The sequence below is a fragment of the Meles meles genome, chromosome 7 (assembly GCF_922984935.1).
Source record: "Meles meles chromosome 7, mMelMel3.1 paternal haplotype, whole genome shotgun sequence".
Lineage (NCBI taxonomy): Eukaryota > Metazoa > Chordata > Mammalia > Carnivora > Mustelidae > Meles > Meles meles.
The window spans coordinates 105,992,029-106,017,845 of NC_060072.1; the positions used below are offsets into that span (position 1 = coordinate 105,992,029).

Below are 25,817 nucleotides of genomic sequence, written 5' to 3' on the forward strand. Positions count from 1 at the left end.
TCACTATTAGCTTTCTCTCTGTGGTTGTCGTACTAATTGTTTTATGCTCAGATAATTACTTTCAGTGATCGCTTTGTTCACTTGTGGTCTCTCCTGAAATCGAAGGAAAGTCTGCACATGTTGAGAGACTAGAGGTGCTGCTGGACGTTTCTCTGGTTTCTTCTTCTGTGATGGTTTGTGGAGCCCAAGAAATCAGACATTGCTACTTAGACACCAGGACCTGGGCTAAGTGATGCCTGGGAAATGAGAAGAAATGGGTTCCATTTATTTTTTTTACTTTTGATTTGGAAGTAATTTCAAATTTACAGGAAAAATGAAAAATAATGCAAAGGACTCCCTTATTGTCAGGACTGAGATTCATGGGTTCGCATGTTGCTACATATACTCTGTCTTTCCCTCTCTCTTGCTCTCGTTCTCCACAGACATGGATATATTATGATTATTGAACCATTTAGGAGAATGTGGCAGACATCATGCCTCTTTATCCCTAAATTCCTGTGTGTGTTTTCCAAAAACGAGGGTTTTTTTCCTCGCAGCTTAATTTTCAAAACCAGGAAATTTAACACTGCTGTTACATCATTATCTGTTCGAGAATCCATACTGGAATTTCAGTGGTCCCAATAATGTCTTGTGTTACAGTTTCGTGTTAGTATACCTCCTTAGTCTCTTTTAATTTGTAACCTTTTCTTAGTTTTTCATAATTTTGATGTTTTTGAAGAATAAAGGATCATTTTATTGAAGGTCTCTCAGTTTGGGTTAGTCTGATGTTCCCTCATGACTGGATGCAGATTATATATTATTAGTAGGAATCCTACATAAGTGATGTGTGTTCTTTTCAGTATATCACAACAGGAGGCTCATGCTGTCTGTTTGTCCCTTTTATGGTGATGTTAGCTTTGATCCCGGATTATGGTGTTGTCTGCTAGACTCCTCCACTGTGTGGTTACTCGTTTTCCCCTGTAATTAATAATATGAGGACAGTCTTTGAGACCCTGTGAATATCCTGCTTCTCATCAGATTTTCATCCATTACTTTCAGCAAGCTGAAATTGTTTTCGGTTCCTTTACATCTTGGAGCAGTATTCTGAAGGAGAAAGTGTGGAGGAACTCTTTATTAAAGGCTCCCCTTGGTGTGAGATCATTCTCTATTCCTGTTCCCTAACACCATACAGCATTTCCTGAATAAAGTAGACTTTTCACCAACTGAGCCACCCAGGCACCCCTAAAGTAGACTTTTAGATATTTAAATTGAAAATAGAGAAGGGAGATTAATTTACCTTTAAATGCCTGTGTGTGTGGGTGTGTGTGTTTGCGGATAGGAGAGATCAAAAAATGGGGAAATGGGAGAAGGAAGCTTGGTTAGAGAGAAGGGAGTAAGCACAATACTGCTGAGTGAGTTCTTGATTCGATAATGTCAATGCCCAGTAAGTTTCTGTAGTTGAGCAGGTTTCCCATTTTAGGTACAGAATCCTGGGTCTAGGATGGTTCTCCAGAGGTCATCTGATTCAACGCTCTGCCTCTGGCAGGAATCACTAGAAATGTTGGATGGGTTGGGCTTTCCCTCACTTTTTGATACTTCAGAGGGGAGATACCACCATTCTTTCTTATATAATGCAGAAATGAGAACTTGGGGAACAAAAAAAAGATCAGTTGAAATCCCCATTTTTAAGAAACATGTACTCTTCTAGGAGAGATGCTTCAAATCACCAATCAAGGTTCTTTCAGACTTTTTTCTTTTCTTTCCTTTTTTTTTTTTTTTTTTTTTTTTTGGCCTTTACATCTAAAATTGATGCCACTGTTTTTGGACTGTTCTATCTGGACTATGACACTTACTTTATTTGTCACTTAACACTCACTGTCCCAATATTATTCATAACACTTTCATATAGAACTGGTCTTACTTTGAGATGATCATTTTTTATTGATTCCAAGAGTCTGCTGATTGTAAGATGCACATTTATTTTATGTAGTACTTAAAAGTGAACATTTAAATTGATGAAATATGGTATAGGAACATTGGTGGCAGAACCTGTCATTTGTACTTGCTTGTTTATTCATTCAACATCCATTCAGCATAAAAGGTTGTCCTAGATTTTGTAGGGAGGTACAAAGAATTCCTTTCAGCACTGAAATCCAAGAAAATAGGGAAAAACAATCAGAGTTGGATAAATTTGAGTTTGTTCCTCGTGCCACCATTTCCTAGCATGATGATCTTGGGAAACTCCTTTAACTTCTCTGTGTCTCAGTCCTCATCTATAAAATAGGGTTCATTATACCCATTTTTACAGTGCTGTTGTGGGGACTGGTTATAATATTTGAAAATCATCTACTTTGTGTCTGACACACAGTGCAGCCCTTACTAAGGTAGCATTCGATAAATATTTGTAAATAGATTGATTTATAGGCATGTCATGAATATGCTCTGTTCTCAGAGTGTGTTAGAACTGGTCATTGCGTTTGACGTCGAAATTGTGTTCCCTCTGCTCTAATGGAAGCCTTTTGTTCCATTTCCAGTGGAGATGAGGAACAGCTGGACACCAACCCTTTGATAAAGTCTGAGGGCCGAAGTGGACTCACCCTTACACATGGGTCTTGAGACCACAGGGAAATGATGTGTCACCTTACCCATTTAAGTGTCCAAGATTTTGGGAGCCATTTGTTTCTAGTCCCCTCTGGCAGACCACATGTCTGCTCCCACCTCAGGGCAGTTACTTTCCTGGCTGTTAATGTTAATGACAGAGCTGGGTGCCACTGCTGTTTGGATCTGTCAACCAGCGACCGTTATTTCCCTAGCATGTTCCAAGCTTGCTTAAAACCATACTAAGCATTTTGGTCCCTGGCCGTTCTTTTGTTTTTTTTTTTCCTTTTCATTTAGAAATCTGTATGTGTTTTTCTGGCATGAGGAATGGAGGATGGCGGCGGGGCGGGTTGGGGGGGGTAGATACAATCATATCCATATGTTCGTGATGCATTTGCCCCGAAATAATAAGACAGGATTGCTGGGGAAGAGCCTTTGGATGACTTAGGAGCCACTTTGACATTGCCCCATGCAATGTCGAAAACCTGGCTGCTACTTGCCAGGTTTTTAGAGGATCACATTCATGCAGGGACACTGCTCTCTTCTCTTCTCTTCCTTCTTGCTGCCTTGGTCCCTAGGACCTTGTCTCTTCTGTATCCTCAGTATACAGTGAGGCCATAGCTGATGACGGCTACTATGACCTCACTGCCTGATTAAAAGACCGTTCTTTTTCTTATCCGCCTTGCTGAGGATTCTTGGTTGATGCTCATGCAGTAAGCCACAGCTAAGCGGCCCTTGTGAGCTTCTTCTCTCTAACCACCTGTTTACTTCCTCCAAGCTCATGCTGGTTTCCCCATCTGATTATTTCATTTCTTTCACCCTAGCCCTTACTGCATATTTTAAAGGGATATTTATCTTTCATGCATCTGCTATCATGTGTCTGGGGTTTCACAAGTTCTTTGGCAGAGGTTTGAATAAGGGATTCGTGACCTTCCTCTAAGATCTGGATGCTGAATTGTTCAGGGCCTTCCATGGTCAGGAGCTCATCTCCTCACATTCTGACGTGGTCTTCCCGGTTCCAGCATCGTTCTACACTCACATACCTCAGGAGCCACGCCAAAGATCTGCAAGCATGTAACCTTTGACTTAAGCCTAAAGTTCTGCTAGGCTTCTACCTATATGTACTGATGAGAACAAGACAGTGGGACTGCGGTTGCATCTAAGTTAAAATGAGCTCCTCATCCCTGGTTCTTAAGTCAGAGATGCTGGGAGAAAGCTCTTGGGGTTGGGTGGGGGGATTGATGGCCAGAGCTGCTCCAAGGTAGATTCTTCCATGGAGTTAGGATTCTGGTCACAGAGACTGGTGCTGCCCCTGCATGGCTTCATTTCTAAAAGCCATTCGCCTGAAAAGTGAATTACCTGAAGCGTGCTTTCTCCTTCTTGCCATTACTTGACACACAGGGGAGCTCACTTCACATGCTCACCATTCACGGATTCAGTGAAGATTCACCAAATGCTGGGAAAGGGCAGAACTTTGTACAATAACCAGGTGGGGAGAAAAAGATGTGTAATGCCTGGGTGTTACAGTAAGGCTGGGGAGACAAGACACAACCTCTTAAATGATAAGAAAGAGTAGAGCCGCATGAGCTCAGACAATGGAGACAGAAGACATGGTCCCAGCATCCCCTCTCTTAGCTCTTTGGCTTTGGGCCAGTTGTTTTGATCTGTGATCTTTACTTTCTTTTCCAAAGAGTGTTTGGGAGGATTGCATGAGATAGAGTATGTGAATGTACTTTGTACACCATAAGGTGCTGTGCAAATTTTCAGTACTGTTGATTTTGATAGTAAAGTTGCTGTACAATGCAGAAGAACTAAGGTCTAGAATGTAGGTGAGGTATGAAGACATATGTCTGCCAACAGTGCTCATAGCCTGTGTGGGGTCTGAAGAAGGATAATCAGACTGGGGGAGGATATTTTGATGGTCTTCCTTGTAGCCTTGGTATGCCTAAGCATATTTACCCCCAGCCATCGTATGTGAGGATGGGGTTTAGATGTTGTTGGTTTAGGTCAAAGTGTTGAGCCCATGCTGCTCCATTCATTACTGTCATTTGCAGCTTACAACACCAAAGACTGCAGTGGGTGCTGGGCAGGGCCCTAGCCAGGAGGATTTCTGAGCCAAGGGAGCTTACTCTGTCAGAGACAAGAGAGGTGCACATTGGAGAGATTAGAGGGAGAAAACTGAACCCCTGAAGAAAAGATTTATGGTGCTTAGGACAATGCATTTCAATCACTGGAAAAGCAATTAGGTGGTTTTTAATTTTTATTCTCCCATAATTTTTTTTATTATGTTATGTTAGTTACCATATAATTCCATTATTTTTAACGTGATGCCTATGAGCATGTGGTCATCTTCTGGGTCAAGATGAGACAATGGAGATTGTTCCTGTTTTGTAGGATCTATTTTCCTGTGTGTGTGTGTGTCCGTGTGTGTGTGTGTGTGCGTGCATGTGAGAGAGAGAGAGAGATAGATACAAGTATTCTTGTTCTCTTAGCCATTAATCACTTTATATCAATAGAGGAGGGAGGTATAATTAGCAGTGGAAGGAAAGGGTTTGGAATTGGTACAGTGGGACAGTGGAAAAGATCAAAGACTCTCAAAGTAGGCTTTGGTTGGAAATTCAGGTGTGTAGTTAAACTGGGTGTGGATCTGGAACATGGGATTTAACTTCTCTGATGCGTGTTTTCCTTATCTGCAAGTGGGAGAATGATTTCAAACTCATAGGGTAGGGATTAACTTATCTGTGTATGTAAAAAGCAGTGTAAGTTCTTAATATGGGTTCCTTTTCTTCCCTTTCTTGGTGGATGAGAGGGGAACAAATCTGGGGAAAAAAGAAGTCATCAAGAAGAGGCACAAACGCCCAATGACAGAACAAACAGGGTTATTTTTAAGATGAGAAATGCCCCTTGAATTGGACCAAAAAGCCACAGGGGCATGGCCTGTGTCTTGGGAGACAGCAGACAGAGTTTGGGAGGGCTGAGCTCTCAGAGGGCTTTTCTAGAGGTGGCCCCATAACATCAGGTGTTCTTCAAAAACATCAATACCGACATTGTTCATGAGCTTATTACAGTAAAAGCTGTGCTTTGTATCAAGACGTTCTTTTCATCAACCTTTCAACATGAACTATAACAGGTTTCTTGGCATGATTGTTACACATCATAGTGCTGGCTGTTCTTTCCCCTTGAGAATATTGAAGAACACTGAAGAATGATTTTTTTTTTTTTTTTTGTCATACGGGAAAAAAAGCTTATTTTTTTCTGCCACCCACACACATTATGGAATAGTGAAGTCAGAACAGTTCTCCAACCTCTTCTTATTCTCATCTCTGGCCTCTTTTCTTTTTGGAGGAATGTGGAGTAAGGAAGCCACAGTCATTTGTGCTGGAACCTTCTGCTTTAGAATTCTTAAAGTACATCTCATATGCTTTCTCAGTGGATATTTGTAACTGCTCAATGAGATGAAGTTCATTTTCATTTAACAGTGACAACTGCTTGCTGGGGGACCTTGAAGTAGGGCCATTCTGTGGCAGCTGTGCAGAGCTCAACAGGGCACCTGGCTAAGGCAGTATTAGGGGGCTGGAATGCACTCCATGTTATTACCAACCCGTGAGCCTTGGCACTTCTTTCTCATTCAAACTGAAGGTAGCAGGGGTCTTGCCTTGGCCAGAACCTTTCTGGGCTTCAGTTTCTCCACCTACCCAATAGAATTAATTTTAGAATCCTTATGCCAGAAGGATTGTGTATTTTTAAGTCCGTGTCCTCCCCCCACCTTTTTTCCTAAACTAGATAGGGAATTAGCACACGACAATGACGATGGTGATGATGATGCTAGCTACCTAACTTTTCTGAGTATTTACTATGTGCCAAGTGCCTTTTCAAGCAATTCATGTGTCTTAACTCATACGACTGACTCTTCTAACAGTCATACCATGTATGGTCTCTGTTATTCCTGTGCCAAATTCTTATCTCTAAGTGTGGCTCTGCCTTGTTTTGCGTGGGGATTTTGGACAAGTCTGGTTCCCGAATCTGTCAAAGGAGAGGTTGTAACAGATCAGCAACTTCTAACTCTTCTCACATTCTTTTTTGATTTTTGAACTGTGTATTCTTTAGGAAAGAGGTGACACACTCAAAAGGGTAACTGATTAATGGAAATCCGTAAAGGATGGCAAGGCGCCCTAGGGATCAGCAACAGTGGGGAGCTGTTAGTACATCCAGGGCCAAAGGGCAAGAGGAAGTTGTGGTTATAGAACTCTGAGAGGGCTGTGGCTGGAGCCAGTGTGCAGGAGAGGCCCCTGACTGCCAGCCCAGGGCTTTGTGGCCATGTGGTTGGGGGAAATCAGTCCTCCACCGTCTTTATTCCCTCTGCCCATCGATGGCCTTCTGATGTCTCCCATTGGCCAATCCAGACACCAGAGAGCCAGAGGACTTGGTTGACTCTCTCCAGTGAGGTCACCATCATGGGGACACAGGCCATGTGGAGCTGGGTGGGTGGGGGGTAGGTCTATAGCTCCACATAGGCCATCCTCACAGCAATGCATGTCTAATCCCCTAGACCCCCTTAGGAATTGTTTTTAAGTCAATATTTTATGGAATATGATGAAGAAATAATTCTAAGTAAAAATATTTTATTTTAAATTAATATTAATGGATGTTATCCTATAAAATTATTACATATAATCTTTTATAATAGTCATTATACATAAAGACAAGTCTGTCCTTTTCTTTTTGACAAAGGTAGCACACTGTTCATGTTATCACATTAAATGATGCAAGGAAAAAAAATGTCCCAACAAATAAATTTTTAAATAGCAGAGTGTGTCATCCTTGGTTTGGGTAATGATGTATATAAAAACTTAGATTTTATCATCATATTACATTTTCCAAATAGTCAGAAAAACACTCATTATTTGAAATTTGGAATGTTGTAATTTGAGTTCAGAATTTAATATTTATTCTTCATTCCCAAATTAAGAGCTAAAAAAAAGTTTTAGGTTACTCTTGCAAGGATTTTTCTGTGGATGACGTAGTAGTTGGGGACAACACTTAACTCTCAATATGTGAAAAGCCAGTTGGGTAAAACCGGATGTTATAGCCCCTCCCACCTTTTAACATTGAGTTTTGGCATTGAGGATATCTTTTTATATGTCATATTAATAATTTTGGCTGGTGGCATGGCATTTATGGATCTGTGTGAATATCACCTAAAGGTGAATTTATTGACTTTCTTGCCATTTTTATGTTTTGCACTAACGTGTTATATTTCGACATCAGTAATCCTTATGTTTCGATCTTTTTTTTTTTTTAAAGAGTCATCTTTAACTGTTTAGCTCATCCGAACCGAACCTTAATTCTAACACTGATTTTTAAATTGCCTTGTAAGTTTTTGTAAGCATTAAATGGCGTACTGTGTATAAAGCACTAAGCCAGAGCTTGGCATATGGTACCTGCTGAATGACTGTTGCATTTCTCCCCTTGCTCTCCAGTGTTGACCCCATATGCAACCATGGTCCACTTAATATTATTTCCTAGAGCTGCGGGTACAGGAAAGGGACATTGGTAAGGCAGAAACCACATTGAAACCCATCTCATGGTTTCACCAAGGAGAGGCCTTAGAGAGCTTGCCTAGTTTCTTATGTATCTGGGAATTCCCAGGCTGTCTTCCGGGGAGCCATCCATTGTGAACTCTAATTAAAGGCTCTGAACTTTCTCTTGGGCATCCCTGCACCTGCCCACAGTTTGTCTCCCGAGGGCTGGGAAAGCCTGAGCTTTTTGTTAAGACCAAGAAGGAAGGTGCTGTGCTTGCCATCCTGTCACGCTGATGTGGGCTTGGCAGGAGTTGAGAGCAGAAGTTGCCCGTCTCTCCTGACAGGGCCAGCTCCCCTGGAACATGCCCTGCTGCCATGTCTGGTCTGCTTCTGATCTGAATGCTTGGGAATGGTGCAGGCAGCATCCAACCTCCACCACCGCCTTGGGCTACCGGGCCAAATGCCAACCTTGCATTTCAGGGCTGGCAGTCAAGTTCTGAAAGCCTTGTCTGTGCTTCATCAAGGTGAAAATTGCCTGTTCAGGTCTGGTGACAGACTGGGCCTGAAAGACATGTACACCTGATGTAGATTATAATGCCATTGGGCTTGAGGGCTAGAGAATGGACAAGGTGATCTTCTGGGAATCTGTTGGCCTGCAGATTATAAAAAATGTGGTGTCTCTTAAAAACCATTTTAAGGTATCTTTGTCTATTTGGGGTCTTTTGTGGTTCCATGCAAATTTTCATAATATTTGTTCTAGTTTTGTGAAAAATGCTGTTGGTATTTTTATATGGATTACATTGTATCTATAGTTTGCTTTGGGTAGTGTGGAAGTTTTAAAAATATTAATTCATTTAACCCATGAACATGGAATAGCTTTCCATTTGCTTGTGACATCTTCAAATTCTTTCATTAGTGTTTTATAGTTTTTGGAGTATAGCTCTTTTACCTCTTCTGTTAAGCGTATGGGGTTTTTCTTAATTTCTCTTTTTCTCTATTTTGTTATTAGTGTATAAAATTGCTACTGGTTTCTGGGTATTAATTAAGTATCCTGAAGCTTCACTGAACTCATTTATTTACTTTACTGAACTCAATTTATTATTTCTAGTAGTTTTTTGTAGAATCTTTAGGGTTTTCTATATATAGTATCATGTCGTCTACAAAATGACAGGTTATTTCTTTACAAATATGGATACCTCTTAATTTCTTTATCTTGTGTGATTGCTGTGGCTAGGACTTCCAGTACTGTGTTTAAAACTGGTGAGAATGGATATCCTTGACTTGTTCCTTATCTTAGAAGAAAATCTCTCAGTTTTTCTCTGTTGAATAAGATGTTACTGTTGGTTTTGAGGTACGTTCCCTCTAACCCTACTTGGTTGAGAGGTTGTTTTTTTTTTTTTAATCATGAATGGATGTTGATATTTTGTCAGATGCTTTTTCTGCATCTACTGATATGATCATATGAGCTTTTAAAATTTATTTTTTATTGTGTTATGTTAGTCAACAATAGTACATCATTGTTTTTTGATGTAGTGTTCCTGGATTGTTTGCATATAATGCTGATTCAGATTCCTTTTATTTCTTTTTGTTGTCTGATTGCTGAGGCTAGGACTTCTGTACTGTGTTGAATAGCAGTGGTGATAGTGGACATCTCTGCCATGTTCCTGACCTTAGGGGAAAATCTCCCAGTTTTTCACCATTCAGAATGATTTTAGCTGTGGGTTTTTCATAGATGGCTTTGATGATATTGAGGAATGTACCCTCTGTCCTAAAACTGTGAAGAGTTTTGATCAAGAAAGGTTTCTGTACTTTGTCAAATGTTTTTCAGCATCTATTGAGAGTATCATATGGTTCTTGTTCTTTCTTTTATTAATGTATTGTATCATATTGATTGATTTGAGGATGTTGAACTAACCTTGCAGCCCAGGAATAAATCCCACTTGGTTATGGTGAATCATTCTCTTAATGTACTGTTGAATCCTATTGGCTAGTATTTTGGTGAGAATTTTTGCATTCATGTTCACTAAGGATATTGGTCTGTAATTCTCCTTTTCGATGGGGTCTTTGTCTGGTTTTGGGATCAAATTAATGCTGGCCTCATAAAGTGAATTTGGAAGTTTTCCTTCCTCTATTTTTTGGAACAGTTTCAGAAGAATAGGTATTAGTTCTTCTTTAAATGTTTGGTAGAATTCTCCTGGGCAGCCATCTGGCCCTGGGCTTTTGTTTGTTGGGAGTTTTTTGATGACTGCTTCCATCTCCTTACTGGTTATGGGTCTGTTCAGGTTTTCTATTTCTTCCTGATTCATATGTAGTTTATATGTCTCTAGGAATGCATCCATTTCTTCCAGATTGTCAGATTTGCTGGTGTATAGTTGTTCATAATATGTTCTTATAATTGCTTGTATTTCTTTGGTTTGGTTGGTTGTGATCTCTCCTCTTTCATTCATGATTTTATTAATTTGGATCTTTAATCTTTTCTTTTTGATAAGTCTGGCCAGGGGGTTATCAATCTTATTAATTCTTCCAAAGAACCAGCTCCTAGTTTCATTGATTTGTTCTACTGTTCTTTTGATTTCTGTTTCATTGATTTCTGCTCTGATTTATTATTTCTCTTCTCCTGCTGGATTTAGGCTTTCTTTGCTGTTCTTTCTCCAGCTCCTTTAGGTGTAGGGTTAGGTTGTGTCCTTGAGACCTTTCTCGTTTCTTGAGAAAGGCTTGTATTGCTATATACTTTTCTCTCAGGACTGCCTTTCCTGTGTCCCAAAGATTTTGAACAGTTGTGTTTTCATTTTCACTTGTTGCCATGAATTTTTTAAAATTCTTCTTTAATTTCCTGGTTGACCCATTCATTCTTTAGTGGGATGCTCTTTATTCTTTTTTTTTTAAAAGATTTTATTTATTTATTTGACAGACAGAGATCACAAGTAGGCAGAGAGGCAGGCAGAGAGAGAGAGGGGGAAGCAGTCTCCCTGTGGAGCAAAGAGCCTCATGTGGGGCTCAATCCCGGGATTCTGGGATCATGACCCGAGCCGAAGGCAGAGGCTTTAACCCACTGAGCCACCCAGGTGCCCCAATGCTCTTTATTCTTTATTGGGATGTTCTTTCCAACTTTCCTCCTGTGGGTGAGTCTAATTTGAAAGCATTGTGGTCTGAAAATATTCAGGGAATGATCCCAATCTTTTGGTGCCAGTTGAGACCTGATTCTGACCACGATGTGATCTATTCTGGAGAATGTCCCATGTGTACTAGCGAAGAATGTATATTCTGTTGCTTTGGGATGGAATGTTCTGAATATATCTGTGATATCCATCTGGTTCAGCGTGTCATTCAAAGCCTTTTTCCTTGTTGATCTTTTGCTTAGATGATCTGTCCATTTCAGTGAGGGGAGTGTTAAAGTCCCCTACTATTATTGCATTATTGTCAATGTATTTCTTTGATTTTGTTATTCATTGGTTTATATAATTGGCTGCTCCCATGTTAGGGGCATAGATATTTAAAATTGTTAGATCTTCTTGCCAGACAGACCCTATAATTATGATATAGTGTCCTTCCTCATCTCTTATTATAGTCTTTGGCTTAAAGTCTAATTTATCTGATAGAAGGATTGCCACCCCAGCTTTCTTTTGATGTCCATTAGCATGGTAAATTGTTTTCCACCCCCTCACTTTCAATCTGGAGGTGTCTTTAGGTCTAAAATGAGTCTCTTGCAGACAGCATGTCGATGGGTCCTGATTTTTTAATCTATTCTGATACCCTGTGTCTTTTGATTGGGACATTTAGCCCATTTGCATTTAGAGTAACTATTGAAAGATAAGAATTTAGTGCCATTGGATTGCCTGTAAGGTGACTGTTACTCTATATTGTCTCTGTTCCTTTCCGGTCTGTTACTTTTTGGCTCTCTCTTGGCTTAGGGGACCCCTTTCAATATTTCCTGTAGGGCTGGTTTGGTGTGCAAATTGTTTTAGTTTTTTTCTTTTTTTTGTCCTGAATCTTTTTAGCTCTCCTTCTATTTTCTTTCTTTTTATTTTTGAAGATTTTATTTATTTATTTGACACACACACACACAGAGATCACAAGTAGGCAGAGAGGCAGCCAGAGAGAGAAGGGGAAGCAGGCTCCCTATTGAGCAGAGAGCCCAATGCGGGGCTCAATCTCAGGACCCTGAGATCATGAACTGAGCTGAAGACAGAGGCTTAACCCACCTAGCCAGCCAGGTGCCCCTCTCCTATTTTCAATGAGAGCCTAACTGGATATAGTATTCTTGGCTGCATATTCTTCTTGTTTGGTGCTCTCAATATATCATGCCAGTCCTTTCTGGCCTGACAGGGGCTCTGTGGGTAGGTCTGCTGCCAATCTAATATTTCTACTGCTGTATGTTGCAGACCTCTTGTCCTGAGCTGCTTTCAGGATTTTGTCTTTGTCACTGAGACTTGTAAGTTTTACTATTAGATGATGGGCTGTGGAGCTATTTTTGTTGATTTTGAGGAGGGTTCTCTGTGCCTTCTGGATTTTGATGCTTGTTTCCTTCACCAAATTAGGGAAATCTTCTGCTATAATTTGCTGCAGTATACCTTCTGCCCCCTCTTTGTTCTTCATCTGGGATCCCAGTTATTCTAATATTGTTTCATCTTATGGTATCACATATCTCTCGAATGTTCCCCTTAGTTGTTTGTCTCTCTTTTTCTCAGCTTCTTTATTCTCCATCATTTGGTCTTCTATATATCACTAATTCTGTCTTCTATCTCATTTTTTAAAAAAAGATTTTATTTATTTATTTGACAGACAGAGATCACAAGTAGGCAGAGAGGCAGGCAGAGAGAGAGAGAGGGGAGAAGCAGGCTCCCTGCTGAGCAGAGAGCCCAATGTGGGGCTCGATCCCAAGACCCTGGGATCATGACCTGAGCCAAAGGCAGAGGCTTTAACCCACTGAGCCACCCAGGCGCCCTATCATCTATCTCATTTATCGTAGCAGTAAGAGCTTCCATTTTTTATTGCACCTCATTAATAGGTTTTTTAATTTCAACTTGATTAGATTTAATTCTTTTACTTCTCCAGAAAGGGATTCTCTAGTATCTTCCATGCTTTTTTCAAACCCAGCTAGCACCTTGACAATTGTCATTCTGAACTTTAGTTTTGACATATTACTAATGTCCATATTGATTAGGTCCCTAGCTGTTGGTACTGCCCCTTGTTGGTTTTTTGTTGTGAATTTTTCTGTCTTGTCATTTTACCCAGATAAGAATAGATGAATGAGAGAATGAAATACTAAAAGGGTAGCAGTGACCCAGGAAAATATACACTAACGAAATCAGAAGAGACCCAAAATCAGGGGAGAAAAAAAAGAAAAAAAAATATATACATATATTAGACTGGTAGATTGAACAGAGCCCCACACTTGATTTTGGTTGTATTTTTGGTCTGTTAGAAGAAACTACCTCCCAAAATTTCAAAGAAAATAAAACTTATATTGTATACAAAAATGGGTGTAAACACAATGAAGGGATGGAATATGACTATAAAGATGAAAATTAAAAAAGATTCTAAAAAAGGAATTGATAAGATAAGTTGGCTAAAATGAGAAAAAAGAAAAGAGGAAAGAATGTGATGAGTCTGGAGAGCAGAACAAATCCGTGTGCTATATTCAGGGTATATTTTTATCTATTAGAAGAAACACTATCCTCGGGTGCCTGGCTGGCTCAGTGGGTTAAAGCCTCTGCCTTCGGCTCAGGTCATGATCCCATGGTCCTGGGATTGAGCCCCACATTGGGCTATCTGCTCAGCAGGGAGCCTGCTTCCTCCTCTCTCTCTCTCTCTCTCTGCTCACTTATGATCTCTGTCTGTCAAATAAATAGATAAAATCTTTAAAAAAAATCAGAAACACTATCCCAAAATTTTAAAGAAATAAAACCTATATGTATACAAAAAATGAGGTGAATTACAATGAAGGGATAGAATATGCCTGTAACAATGAAAATTTAAAAAGATTTTTAAAAAGGTATTGGTAAGATAAAATAGTTAAAAAATGTTAAAATAGGAAAGGAGAAACTTAAAAAATAGAATAAGAAAAAAATAAAATTAAAAAAATTTAACCTTGAAAGACTAAAGAATCATGGGAAAAAAGCCATGAATTCTATGTGCTGTATTCCTATAGCTCTGAAGTTTTGCAGTTCTCATTGATCAGTCAACTTGGTCTTGCCTAGATGTTCTTGCTGATCTCCTGGGGAAGGTGTCTGTGGCAGTGATTCTCAAATGTCTTTGCTGGAGGTTGAATTGCACTGCCCTTGCCAGGGGCCAGACTAAGCAATCTGCTCAGGTTCGCTCTTGGGAGCTTTTGTTCCCTGAACGCTTTCTGTACAGCTTTGGAGGATGGGAGTGAAAATGGTGGCCTCCCAATCTCCACTTGGAGGAGCTGAGAGTTCAGGCCCCACTTCTGAGTACACCCCCGGAGAAAAGTAGTCAATCCCTTCCGTCTCCCTGGTCTCTGGCTGTGCTCCATGTTCATGCACCCTGTGACTGAGCATTTCTGTCTCTGGCACACGGCCCTGTTTGGAGTCTCCAAACCCAGCAGATTCCTGCCACACCTTCCTGAGCCACTCCTCCTGGAAAAAGAAGGAGGGGCTCTCCACAGATCTGCCAGTTGTGGGAACCCTGCTCGAAGAGTAGTGGCCCGACTGTGCCTCAGATCACAGTTTAACGTAATCCCGAGCTGAGAGCCCACTGCTCGGCTCTGTCTCTGTAGCCAGTTTTCCTGCTGTGATACCTGGGAGCTCTGCCACATTCAGACACCCTGGTCTTTTTGTGACCCCGTGGGTTCTGAGATCACACTGTCTCCACACATCTCCACCCCCCCTACCCCCCCCACCCCCCACCCCCACCCCCGCTTAACCTCTGGAATGATGTCCCTCAGTGGAGCAGACTTCTAAAAGTTCCAATTTTATGCTCTGCTGCTCTACTGGCTTGCTCACTGGCCCCTCCCCCTGTGGTCTATCTTCTCGTCTCTTTGGATTCACTTTTCCGCATGTCCTACCTTCCGGAAAGTGGTCGAATTTCTGTTCCTAGAATTGCTGCTTCTCTTCTCTTCAGTCTCCTATTGAGTTTGTTGGTATTCAGGGTAGTTTGATAGCTATCTAGCTGAACTTCTGTGACCTGATGATATTTTGTCTCTTTCTCCTCCACCATTGTGCTCCTCCCCCCATCAATGTGGTTTTCATTTGAATTTCCCTGATGCCGAATGATGATGAACAGTTTTTCATGTGTCTGTTAGCCATTTGTATGTCTTCTTTGGAAAAATGTCTGCTCATGTCTTCTGCCCATTTTTTGACTTGATTATCTGTTTTTTCTGTGTTGACTTTGAGGAGTTCTTGGTAGATCTTGGATATCAGCTCTTTGTCTGTAGTGTCATTTGCAAATAGCTTCTCCCATTCTGTGGGATGACCATATTATTTTTATCCTTCCTTTTGGTGATGAGGTGTATTATGTTGATTGGCAAATATTGAACCATTCTTGCATCCTCAGAATAAATCCCATTTGATTGTGGTGAATTATCATTTCAGTCATGAGAAAGAAAAACAAAGTTGAGGTATCACAATTCCAGATCTCAATATATATAATACAAGGCTGTAGTAATCAAAACAGTATGGTATAGGCACAGAAATAGACACATAGATGAATGGAACAGAACAGAGAACCCAGAAATAAACTTATGATTATATGGTCAGTTAATTTATGGCAAAGGAGCAAGAATATGCAGTGAGGGAAAAGAGAGTCTCTTCAGTAAATGGTGCCGGGAAAACTGGACAGCTTCATGTAAAAACATGAAACTAGACCACTTTCTAACACCATACAAAAAATAGACTCAAAATGGATTAAAGACCTAAGTGTGAGACCTAAAACCATAAAAATTCTAGAAGAGAGCACAGGCAGTAATTTCTCTGACACTGACCATAGTAACATTACTCTAGACATGTCTTTTAAGGCAAGGGAAACAAAAGCAAAAATAAACTATTGACATTACATCACCATAAAAAGCTTTTGCAAAATGAAGGAACCCATTGCTAGATCTAAAAAGCAACCTACGGGGCACCTGGGTGGCTCAGTGGTTTAAGCCTCTGCCTTCGGCTCAGGTCATGATCTCAGGGTCATGGGATCGAGCCCCATATCGGGCTCTCTGCTCAGTGGGGAGCCTGTTTCTCCCTCTCTCTCTGCCTGCCTCTCTGCCTACTTGTGACTTCTCTCTGTCAAATAAATAAAATATTAAAAAATAAAAAATAAAAAGCAACCTACTGAATGGGAGAAGATATTTGCAAATGATATATCTGATAAGGGGTTAATATCCAAAATATATAATGACTAAAGACAATGCCAAAACAATAAATAACCAATCAAAAAATGGGCAGAGTAACCGAATAGATCTTTTTCCAAAGAAGACATACGAATGGCCAAAAGACACATAAAAATATGTTCAGCATCTCTAATCATCAGGGAAATGCAAATCAAAACCACAGTGAGATATCACCTCACACCTGTCAGAATGGCTAAAATCAAAACACAAGAAATAAAAAGTGCTTGCAAGGATGTGGAGAAAAAGGAATCTTTGTGCACTGTTGGTGGGAATGCAAACTGGTGCAGCCACTGTGGGCTAACAACAGTATGGAGTTTCCTCAAGAAATTAAAAACAGAAATACCAAAAGATCCAATAATTTCACTACTGGGTATTTACCCAAAGAAAATGAAAACACTCATTCAAAAGGGCATATGTACCCCTATGTTTTTGCAGGATTATTTATAGTAGCCAAGCTATGGAAGCAACGAAAGAGTCCATTGATAGATGAATAGATAGGAAGATGTGGTATATATGTATGTATGTATGTATGTGTGGGATGTATCATGGAATATTATATAACCATTAAAAAGGATGAGGTTTTTGTGTTTATTTGTTTGTTTTTTGCCATTTGCAACAACATGGATGGACCTAAAGGATATTATGTCATCAGAATAAGTCAGACTGAGAAAGACAAGTACCATATGATTTCTCTTAAATGTGGAATCTAAAAAAATGAATTAACAAACAACAGAATCAGACCTGTTAACACAGAAAGCAAACTGATGGTTGCTAGTGGGAGTGTGCACAAAATGAGTGAAGGCAGCGGGAGGTATGGGTTCCATACCTCCCACTTCCAGTTATGAGATGAATAAGTCACAGGAATAAAAGACACAGCATAAGGTATAGTCAGTGGTTTTGTAATAGCATGGTGTGGTGACAGATAGTAGCTACACTGTGGTGAGCATAGCATAATGTTGAAACTTGTTGAATCACTGTTTTACACCTGAAACTAACGTAGCTTCGTGTATCAACTGCTCTCAAATAAAAAAAAATAATAAAAATTTAAAAATGAAACCATTTAAAATCAAAATATTATATACCTATAGTATATTTGCTGAATTTTTGCAAACTGAACACACCCATACAACTAGTACCCAGATCAAGAAAGAATATGATTAACACTACATCTGGACTTCTAGCACAACTATTTTGTTTTTAACTTTATATACATATAAATAGAATAATTAAATATATATAGTTTTAGTGTGTGACTTCTTTTGCTCAACGTTGCGTTGATGAGATTTATCCATATTGTTGTGTGTTCTTTTAATGTATTCATTCCCATTACTGTATAACATTCCATTGGGCAAATATGGCACAACATATTTATCCATTTTATTGCTTGTAGGCATTTATGGGGTTTTATAGGCATTTATGGGGTTTCCAGTGTGGGGCTATCATAGATAGTGCTGCTGTTCTGTGTCTCTCAATGTGCGTGTATGCATTTCTCTTGGGCACATACTTAGGAAGAGAGTTGTTGCATCATTGGTGATGCCTATGTTCAGCTGTAGTAGATATTACCCATCGGTTTTCCCAGAGTAGATCTACCAATATACATGCCACCTGCACCGTGGGAGCATTTCTCGTTTTCCACATTTGGCCAAGACTTAGTATTTCCCCTCTTTTTCGTTTTTACCATTCTCTTGACTATACAGACTTATTGTTTTGTGATTTCATTTGCTTTTCCCTGATGATCTGATGATGAGGAAAGTTGAGTACATTTTCATATGTTTATTGGTCAATTGAGTATCTTTTTTGGGGGGAAGGGGCAGAGGAAAAGGGAGATAGAGAATCTTAGGCACATGGAGCCCGTCACAGAGCTCGATTTCACAACCCTGAGATCATGACGTGGGTCTAAATCAAGAGTTGGATGCTTAAATGACTAAGCCACACATGCATCCCGATTGGTTATCTTTTTAATGAAGAGTTCCTTAAAGTCTTTTGCTTATTTTTCTGTTGAATTCCTAATTCATATTCATCTGTAGAAGTTCTTTATGTATTCCAAATACAAGTTCGTGTATACAAATTTTTTTTTTAACTATTCCTTGGCCTGTCTTTTTACTCACCTAATAGTACCATTTGATGAGAAGTTTTCCATTTTAATGTAGTAGATCACATGGGTTTTTAGAATAAGTGTCATCAGCAGTGTTAACATTTATTACTTGCTTATTGTGTCCTAGACCTTGCTCATTTCATTTTCACATTAACATATTTTAAATGGAAAGAAAATGAAGCTTTGAGAGATGGAAAGACTTTCCCAAGGTGGGAAACAGCAGAGGGCATTCATGCCTGCTCTCCCCACTCCAGAGCCCTTGTTCTGGGACCTCTGCTATACCAGAGAGGACACCAGCTGATATCCCATAGACATTGTCCAGCCCTTGAATTTTTTGTTTGGCCTGTACATTTTTTTTCCAGTTGAATTAGTTGCCAACATTGAAAAATTAGGAGAAATACAGATTTCCAGCTTTTCTTGGAAAATTGTAGGGTCTGGCAATATTGGTCCCATTTTCTCACATGTCTCCCAGAACTGCTGGACCTGAGTAGTTACTGGTCCCTGTAGATAGAAATAAGCCCTCTCCTGTTCCACTGGAGATGCTATGATTGGTTGTGCTTGGCCTGCTTTGGTCATTTATGTTTCCTGCCTGGTTCCTGAAGGCATCGAATTTTTGACAACTAAACTGTTGCCCTTAAGTGGCATACCTGACTCCTTTTCCTTCTTTGTTTCATCTGTTCTTACCCTAATAGATTTTGACTTTGCTCGCTTCCTTTGCAAGGTATCTGGGCTCTGTGTTCAGGCTTCCTGTCTACCTTTCTGGCCATTGATGATTTTATGGTAAAAAGAGGAGTCAATTGCTTATGTGGAACAGTTAAAAGAACTCCTCAAAATATTCTCTCCCTTCCTTTAAGGGGTGAAGAAGGCATTGTTTCCATAAGGCTTGAAATGTAATTCCTTTCCTGGAAGAAGTGACAAAGTACCCCAGTGAGGTTTAAGTTACCAGATCAGCTCCTTAAGCATAAACCTGGGAAGCAACAGGAGAAAAGATTTGTAGATTTTATGGGTTAAGAGACTGGTCAGGGAAATCTGTCTCCGAATGGCGGAGTGCCTCGGATGGGATGCTTCAGTGGTCCGGTTTCAGAGCTGGAAAAAACTTGAGAACATGGCAGGGGATGGAGGATGAATAGGTAGCTATGATCTGTCTTTCTCTAACTCAGCAAATTTTCCTTGGGCATGTCCCCTGCCCAGCCATTTCCTTCCCTTCCCTAAGTCCCTCCTAGAAGTTAGTATACTGTGGAGGAATCTTGAGAACTGGAACTCAGTTAGCCTCACTGAATTTGAATCTTGTCTCTGCTTTCTTCCCAGCCATGTGACCTTGGGGTACTATCAGAAAACCATCAGTGTCTTCATCTCTAACTGGAAGATAATAGCATACTACCTCATAGAGTTGTGGGGACTAAAAAAAAAAATGAGACAATATTTAGAATCTTCTTAGAACAGAGCCTGGCAAAGAATCAGCCTTCAATAAATTTCAGTCCCTATGACTGTTGTTGTTATCCTGGCAAGAGCACATGGAGGGGTCAAATGCCAAGGGACCAAATGCTTGCTTTGCCATCCACTAGCCATGTGACCTTGGACAAGTCTGTTTATCCAAAGAACTTCTGTTTCCTCACCTGGAAAAGATGCTGTGAGAATTAAAAGTGGAGTTAAATAAGACGATCAAGACAAGAGCACTAGGACAGTTTGTGTTTGTTATGTCTTATGTCTCTTCTATCTTCCCGTTCCCCACTCTTCTTCCAGAGGTAGGCAATGTAGCCTAGAGGGGAAGGCAAGATGAGCACCCATGAGGGAGCAGCTAACAGTTCCCCATGATCATGGAAATAGGAACTGTAGCGATGTCCCTTTTTTCAGTCCCCATATTGGTAATTTGTGTTTTGTCTTTCATCTTCTTGATTAGTCCGACTAACATTTATCAAGTTTATGGATCCTGTCAAACAACCAGCTTTTGGTTTCATGGACTTTCTTCCTGTTTTTTTCTGTTTTCATTCTCACTGATCTCTGCTCCCCACTTTATTATTTCTTTCCTTCTGTTTGCTTTGGATTGAATTTGTTCTTTTTCTAGTAGAAGTGAAAGCTTAGATGATTGATTCAGAGCTTTCTTATGTTAGTACAAGTATTCAATGCTATAAATTTCTAAGTATTGCTTTAATGGCATCCTACAACTTTTGGTAATGTTGTGTTTTCCTTTTCACTCAGTTGAAGCTACTTTCTAATTTCCCTTTTTATTTCTTCGTTGACCTTTCCTTGGGTTATTTGGATGGGTGTTATTTAATTTCCAAGTATTTATTGACATTTTCAGATATCTTTCTGCTGTTGATTTTTAGTTTAACTTAATCGTGCTCAGAGAATAAAATTTCATTACTTCAATCCCTTTAGATTTGTTAGATTAGCTTTATAACTCAGAATATGGACCATTTTGGTGAATGTGTATTGGAAAGAATGTATTTTCTGCTGTTTAGTAGATGATTCTATACATGTCAATTAGGTCAGGTTGGTTTGTAGTGACTTCTGTGTCCTTACTGATTTTTTATGTCTCCTTGTTCTCTCCATTACCTGAGGAAGTGTTGATGTTTCCAGTTTATACTTGAGAATTTGTCTATTCATCCTTTTAGTTCTCTCAGTTTTTGTTTTATGTATTTTGATGTATGCAGCTGATCTGTATATTTTACTGTATGCATTTAGGATTATCAGGCCTTCTTAATCAGTTTACCATATTATCATTAATTGATCTGCTTCTTTATCCCAGGTAATGTTCTTTGTTCAGAAGTGTTTGTGTGTCCCACTTCCTTTTGATTCCTGATTGCACGATATATTTTTTTACTTTTCTTCCATATATGCCTTTATAATAAAAGTGGGTTTCTTGTATGCTTACATTTGTTATCATTAATGTATTTATATATAGTTTTAAATTTAATTTTATTTTTTTCAGTGTTCCAAGATACATTGTTTATGCACCACACCCAGTGCTCCATGCAATATGTGCCCTCCTTAATACCCACCACCAGGCTCACCCAACCCTCCACTCCCCTCCCCTCCAAAACCCTCAGTTTGTTTCTCAGAGTCCACAGTCTCTCATGATTCATATCCCCCTTCGATTTCCCCAACTCACTTCTCCTCTCCATTTCCCAGTGTCTTCCATGTATTCCTTATGCTCCACAAGTAAGTGAAATCATATGATAATTGACTTTCTCTGCTTGACTTATTTCACTCAGCATAATCTCCTCTAGTCCCATCCATGTTGATACAAAAGTTGGGTATTCATCCTTTCTGATGGAGGCATAATGCTGCATTATATAATGTATTTATATTTTAAAACTACCGCCTTACTATTTGTGTTCTATTTGTTTTGTCTATAGTTTCTTTCTGTTTTTCCTCTTTTCATGACTACTTTGCAAATGAGTACATTTTATGGCTCCATTTCATCTCCAGTTTGGGTCTGTTAATTATTACCTATTTTTAAAATTCAATGGTTGCTCTAGGGTTTACAGAATTCTTTAACTTACCACATTCTACTTTAAAATAATATTATACCATTTCACACCCTGGGGAAAGGCATTCCAACACTATTTCTCAGTTTCCTCTCTCCTATCACAGGTGCTGTTGTTGTCCTACTCCTATATGTGTTACAAACTCCACAAGACATCATCACAATTTTTGATGTTTACCAATGTTTCTCTGCCTTTTTTCTATTATTGCTTTCTTCCATGAAATTTTAATACCACATATATGTTCTGTGGCCCTTTGGAGACCTAAAACCACTGTAATACCCAAGATAGTTTTTGGCTTCCAAAGAACTAGTTTTATCCCCACGGGAGCACTGTTTCATATAGTATTCTGGGTTGACCGTTACCCCCTGCCTTCCATACTTTAAGGTTGTCACCCTATTATCTTCTGGTTTGCATAGTTTCTACCAAGAAATTGGCTGTAAGTCTTACCTTTGTCCCTTTGCATATAATATCCTCCCTTTTCCATCTTTCCCTCCCCAGCAAAGCCTCACCCCCATCCCAGCTTAATTAAAGATTTTCTGTCTTTGTCTTTCAGATTTGATTATGATATGTCTCAGTGTATAAGTTTCTGTTTTTGTTTTTATATTTACTCTGGTTGGGGTTCTCTGGAGTTCTTAGATCTATGTTTTATTGTGTTTGATTAATTTTGGGAAATTTTTTTAGCCATAGTCCATTCAGATATTTCGAAAGAAGAGACAGTGTACATTCTAGATCATGTTTTTTTCATGATCTAGATAGCTCTTCAGGATGCATTCTGTGTCTGTCTCTTTTTTTTTTTTTTAAGATTTTATTTATTTATTTGACAGACAGAGATCACAGGTAGGCAGAGAGGCAGCCAGAAAGAGAGGAAGGGAAGCAGGCTCCCCGCTGAGCAGAGAGCCAGATGCGGGGCTCCATCCCAGGAGCCTGGGATCATGACCTGAGCTGAAGGCAGAGGCTTAACCCACTGAGCCACCCAGGTGCCCCCATTCAGATATTTCTTCTGTCTTCTTTCTATTAATCTTCCTGGGACTTCAGTTATATATATGGTAGACCCTAGAATATTATCCTCTGTCCTGCCCCTCCCCCAGAACAGACTGCTGATTCTTATCACTCAATGATTTGAATGAGAGATGGTCTTGGAAGATGGGTGTGCTTCAATGCCCCTCTGCAAATAAAGAGGCCCTTTCCAGTTTCCTATGTTGCCCATTACCCTCCTTATTAGTACCAGATGGTGGGCATTGGCTGGGATCTTATGAATGACTGCAAACCCCTCTTGTGTCTGGAGCTCCCAATTATTCTAACCTATCATGCTAACATATACTCAGCCTTTCAGAATTTACAAGATATAATCTTGTAAATTTTTCTTTGTACTGCCTATTCCTCCTGTGGTCTGCCAAATCTGAAAGGGTTTCCATGTCCCATTTTCCTTGGAGGTACTTGTCACTTTTTAAAAAAATATTCACTTCACATGATTACCTTGTAGTCTCCACTCTATGATGGGTTCAAGGAAAGTTTAATGTCACAGATTATCTGACTTCTCTTGTTGTTAGGGTGGAAGCCACATTATCTTGCCCTTGTGTGAATCCTAGGTGAGAGCAGCCCCTTTGTTAGTGGACAAATAGATTCAATTCACTGTTCTTATTCTTTTGTCCTCACATCAAAGGTGGGCTGCACTCCCATTTCCCTCCTGTGTTTTATGTCATAGCCTCTTGGGAAAGAAAATACATGGTTTCTCTGTGGTCTGTATTTTTCTACTCAGGTGCCTATCACCAATAGTTATTTAAAAGAAAAATTCCTTTTTAGAGACAGTGTGGCAACTTACTAACTTCCTGACCTGGGGATCAAAAAGATAATGGCTTGTAAATTTTCTCTTTAAAAGAATTTTTTTTTTTATTTGTATTTTTTTTTTCCATTTTATTTATTTTTTCAGCGTAACAGTATTCATTCTTTTTGCAAAAAGAATTTTTTTATTATAAAATTAATTCATTAACAAAGTAGAGAGTTTAAAAAATGCAGAAAGGTAAACAAAAAAAAGAAATAAAACCCATCCATAATCCCATCAGCTAAGGAAACCATTGCTAATATCTTACCAAAATTCTTCTGGTCATTTTTCTGAGTTTTATGGTTTGTATACATAAGTATGTGTGCCCGCCTGTTTGTGTGTTTTAGTGACATAGCAAAGTTTTGAAAAGGTATTTTTCTATGGGTTATGGTACTCATGAGGTGATGTGTTACTCATGTTTGTCTGGTAAAGATGCCAAAATGTATGGCCTATTTTCAGTTTGCTCTTAGGGCTGGATTCCTTCTTGGGACTATTTCATGTGAATAGCCAGGATTCCCTGGTGTGTGTGTGTGTGTGTGTGTGTGTGTGTGTGTGTGTGTGTGTGATTGCTGGAATTACATTCCAGGGAATGTAATTCATAGTGGAAGAGACCAGTTCTTTGTGCTGAGGTCCCTCTTGTGCCATCTAACTTCCATCTCTTTTTATTTATGCTGACCCGTTGGCAGGTTTAGAACAAACAGAAATGGAGGAAGTGTATGGTGTTCTTAATATGTGTTGCAATTGTCTTTCTTTTTCAGAAAGTATTTTGGAGAAAAAATTGGACTGTATTTTGCCTGGCTGGGGTTATATACATCATTTCTCATTCCATCTTCTGTAATTGGAGTAATCGTGTTTCTTTATGGATGTGCAACAATCGAAGAAGATATTCCCAGGTGAGATGTTTTTAAGGAAAAAGCCTCAGTTCCCACAGGGCAGTACTTTGGAGTTTCATCCCAGTTGCAAGTATAGTTCACACGCTTCCTTCCAAAGTCCTCACCCTCTATTCTCTCCTCCCCTTACCACACACGTAACCTCCCTCCAGAGACAGATCTGGTAACTACAGAGTCTGGGAATGGCTTCAGAGCCTGCTGGGGATGGCTCCCTTCCTTTCCTAGTTAAGCTCTTCTCCAGGGCTGGAGGCTGATGTGGGCAAGTGGATTCTACCTGATGAAAAAACCCACGCCTGAGAAATGCATTTTCCTTTCAACTTCACCACTTTTTTCTCTGGTTTCTCCTGAGACCTGAGGCGGGAAACATTGAGTGGCATTGGATAGAGATCACATGTCGATATGGCAAACACTGTTGGGGTAAAATGCTGTGAGGCTATCCATAGAAGCAGGCAACTCTGAAACTGAGGAGGGCTCAACTTCTGGTTCAGGAAGTCAGAAACTGCAGGTGACAGGCCCCATGGTGGGGCTCTTGGAGAGCCAAGAGATGGAACAAAGGCTGGTCTTTATGGTGAAAAGAGAGCCTACAAAGAATATAAGCACTTAAAAATAGCATACTTGGGCTACCGGGTGGCTTAGTTGGTTTTGGCTCAGGTCATGACCTCAGGGTCACGAAATCAAGCCCCGTTTCCAGCTCCATGCTGGGTGTGCAGCCTACTTCAAATTCTTTCCCTCTCCCTCAGTGTCCCCCCAACACCACTCATGATCTCTCCTCTCTCTCTCTCTCTCTCTCACAAAAAAAACAGCATCGTTTAGGATGGAGAGCATTACATATTAGCTATAAGACTGGATAGTTCACTCCCCAGGTCTTCCTTCCCTTGGCTATAAATAGTGATAATAACACGTACCTTGTGATGTTGTTGTCAGGATTCAGGAGATGATGTTTGGCACATAGTAAAATATTAATAAATAATTGTTGAAGGAATCAACATATGTGGAAATGAAGTACAAGTGACACTTAACTTACATTTGGCATTTAAATCTCTTGCCGTCTTCAGCACTGTCCTCAAAAACCAAAGCGT

At 39.8% G+C, this 25,817-nt stretch overlaps 1 protein-coding gene across 1 annotated transcript in view; it reads left to right on the forward strand.

The window, feature by feature from the left end:
• Nucleotides 1-25,817, forward strand: part of ANO2 (anoctamin 2) — a 352,603-nt gene that overhangs the window by 153,753 nt on the left and 173,033 nt on the right. The window contains exon 11 of the mRNA XM_046012406.1: nt 24,607-24,741. Coding sequence (XP_045868362.1) covers nt 24,607-24,741 — 135 coding nt within the window. The remainder of the gene's footprint in view (nt 1-24,606; nt 24,742-25,817) is intronic.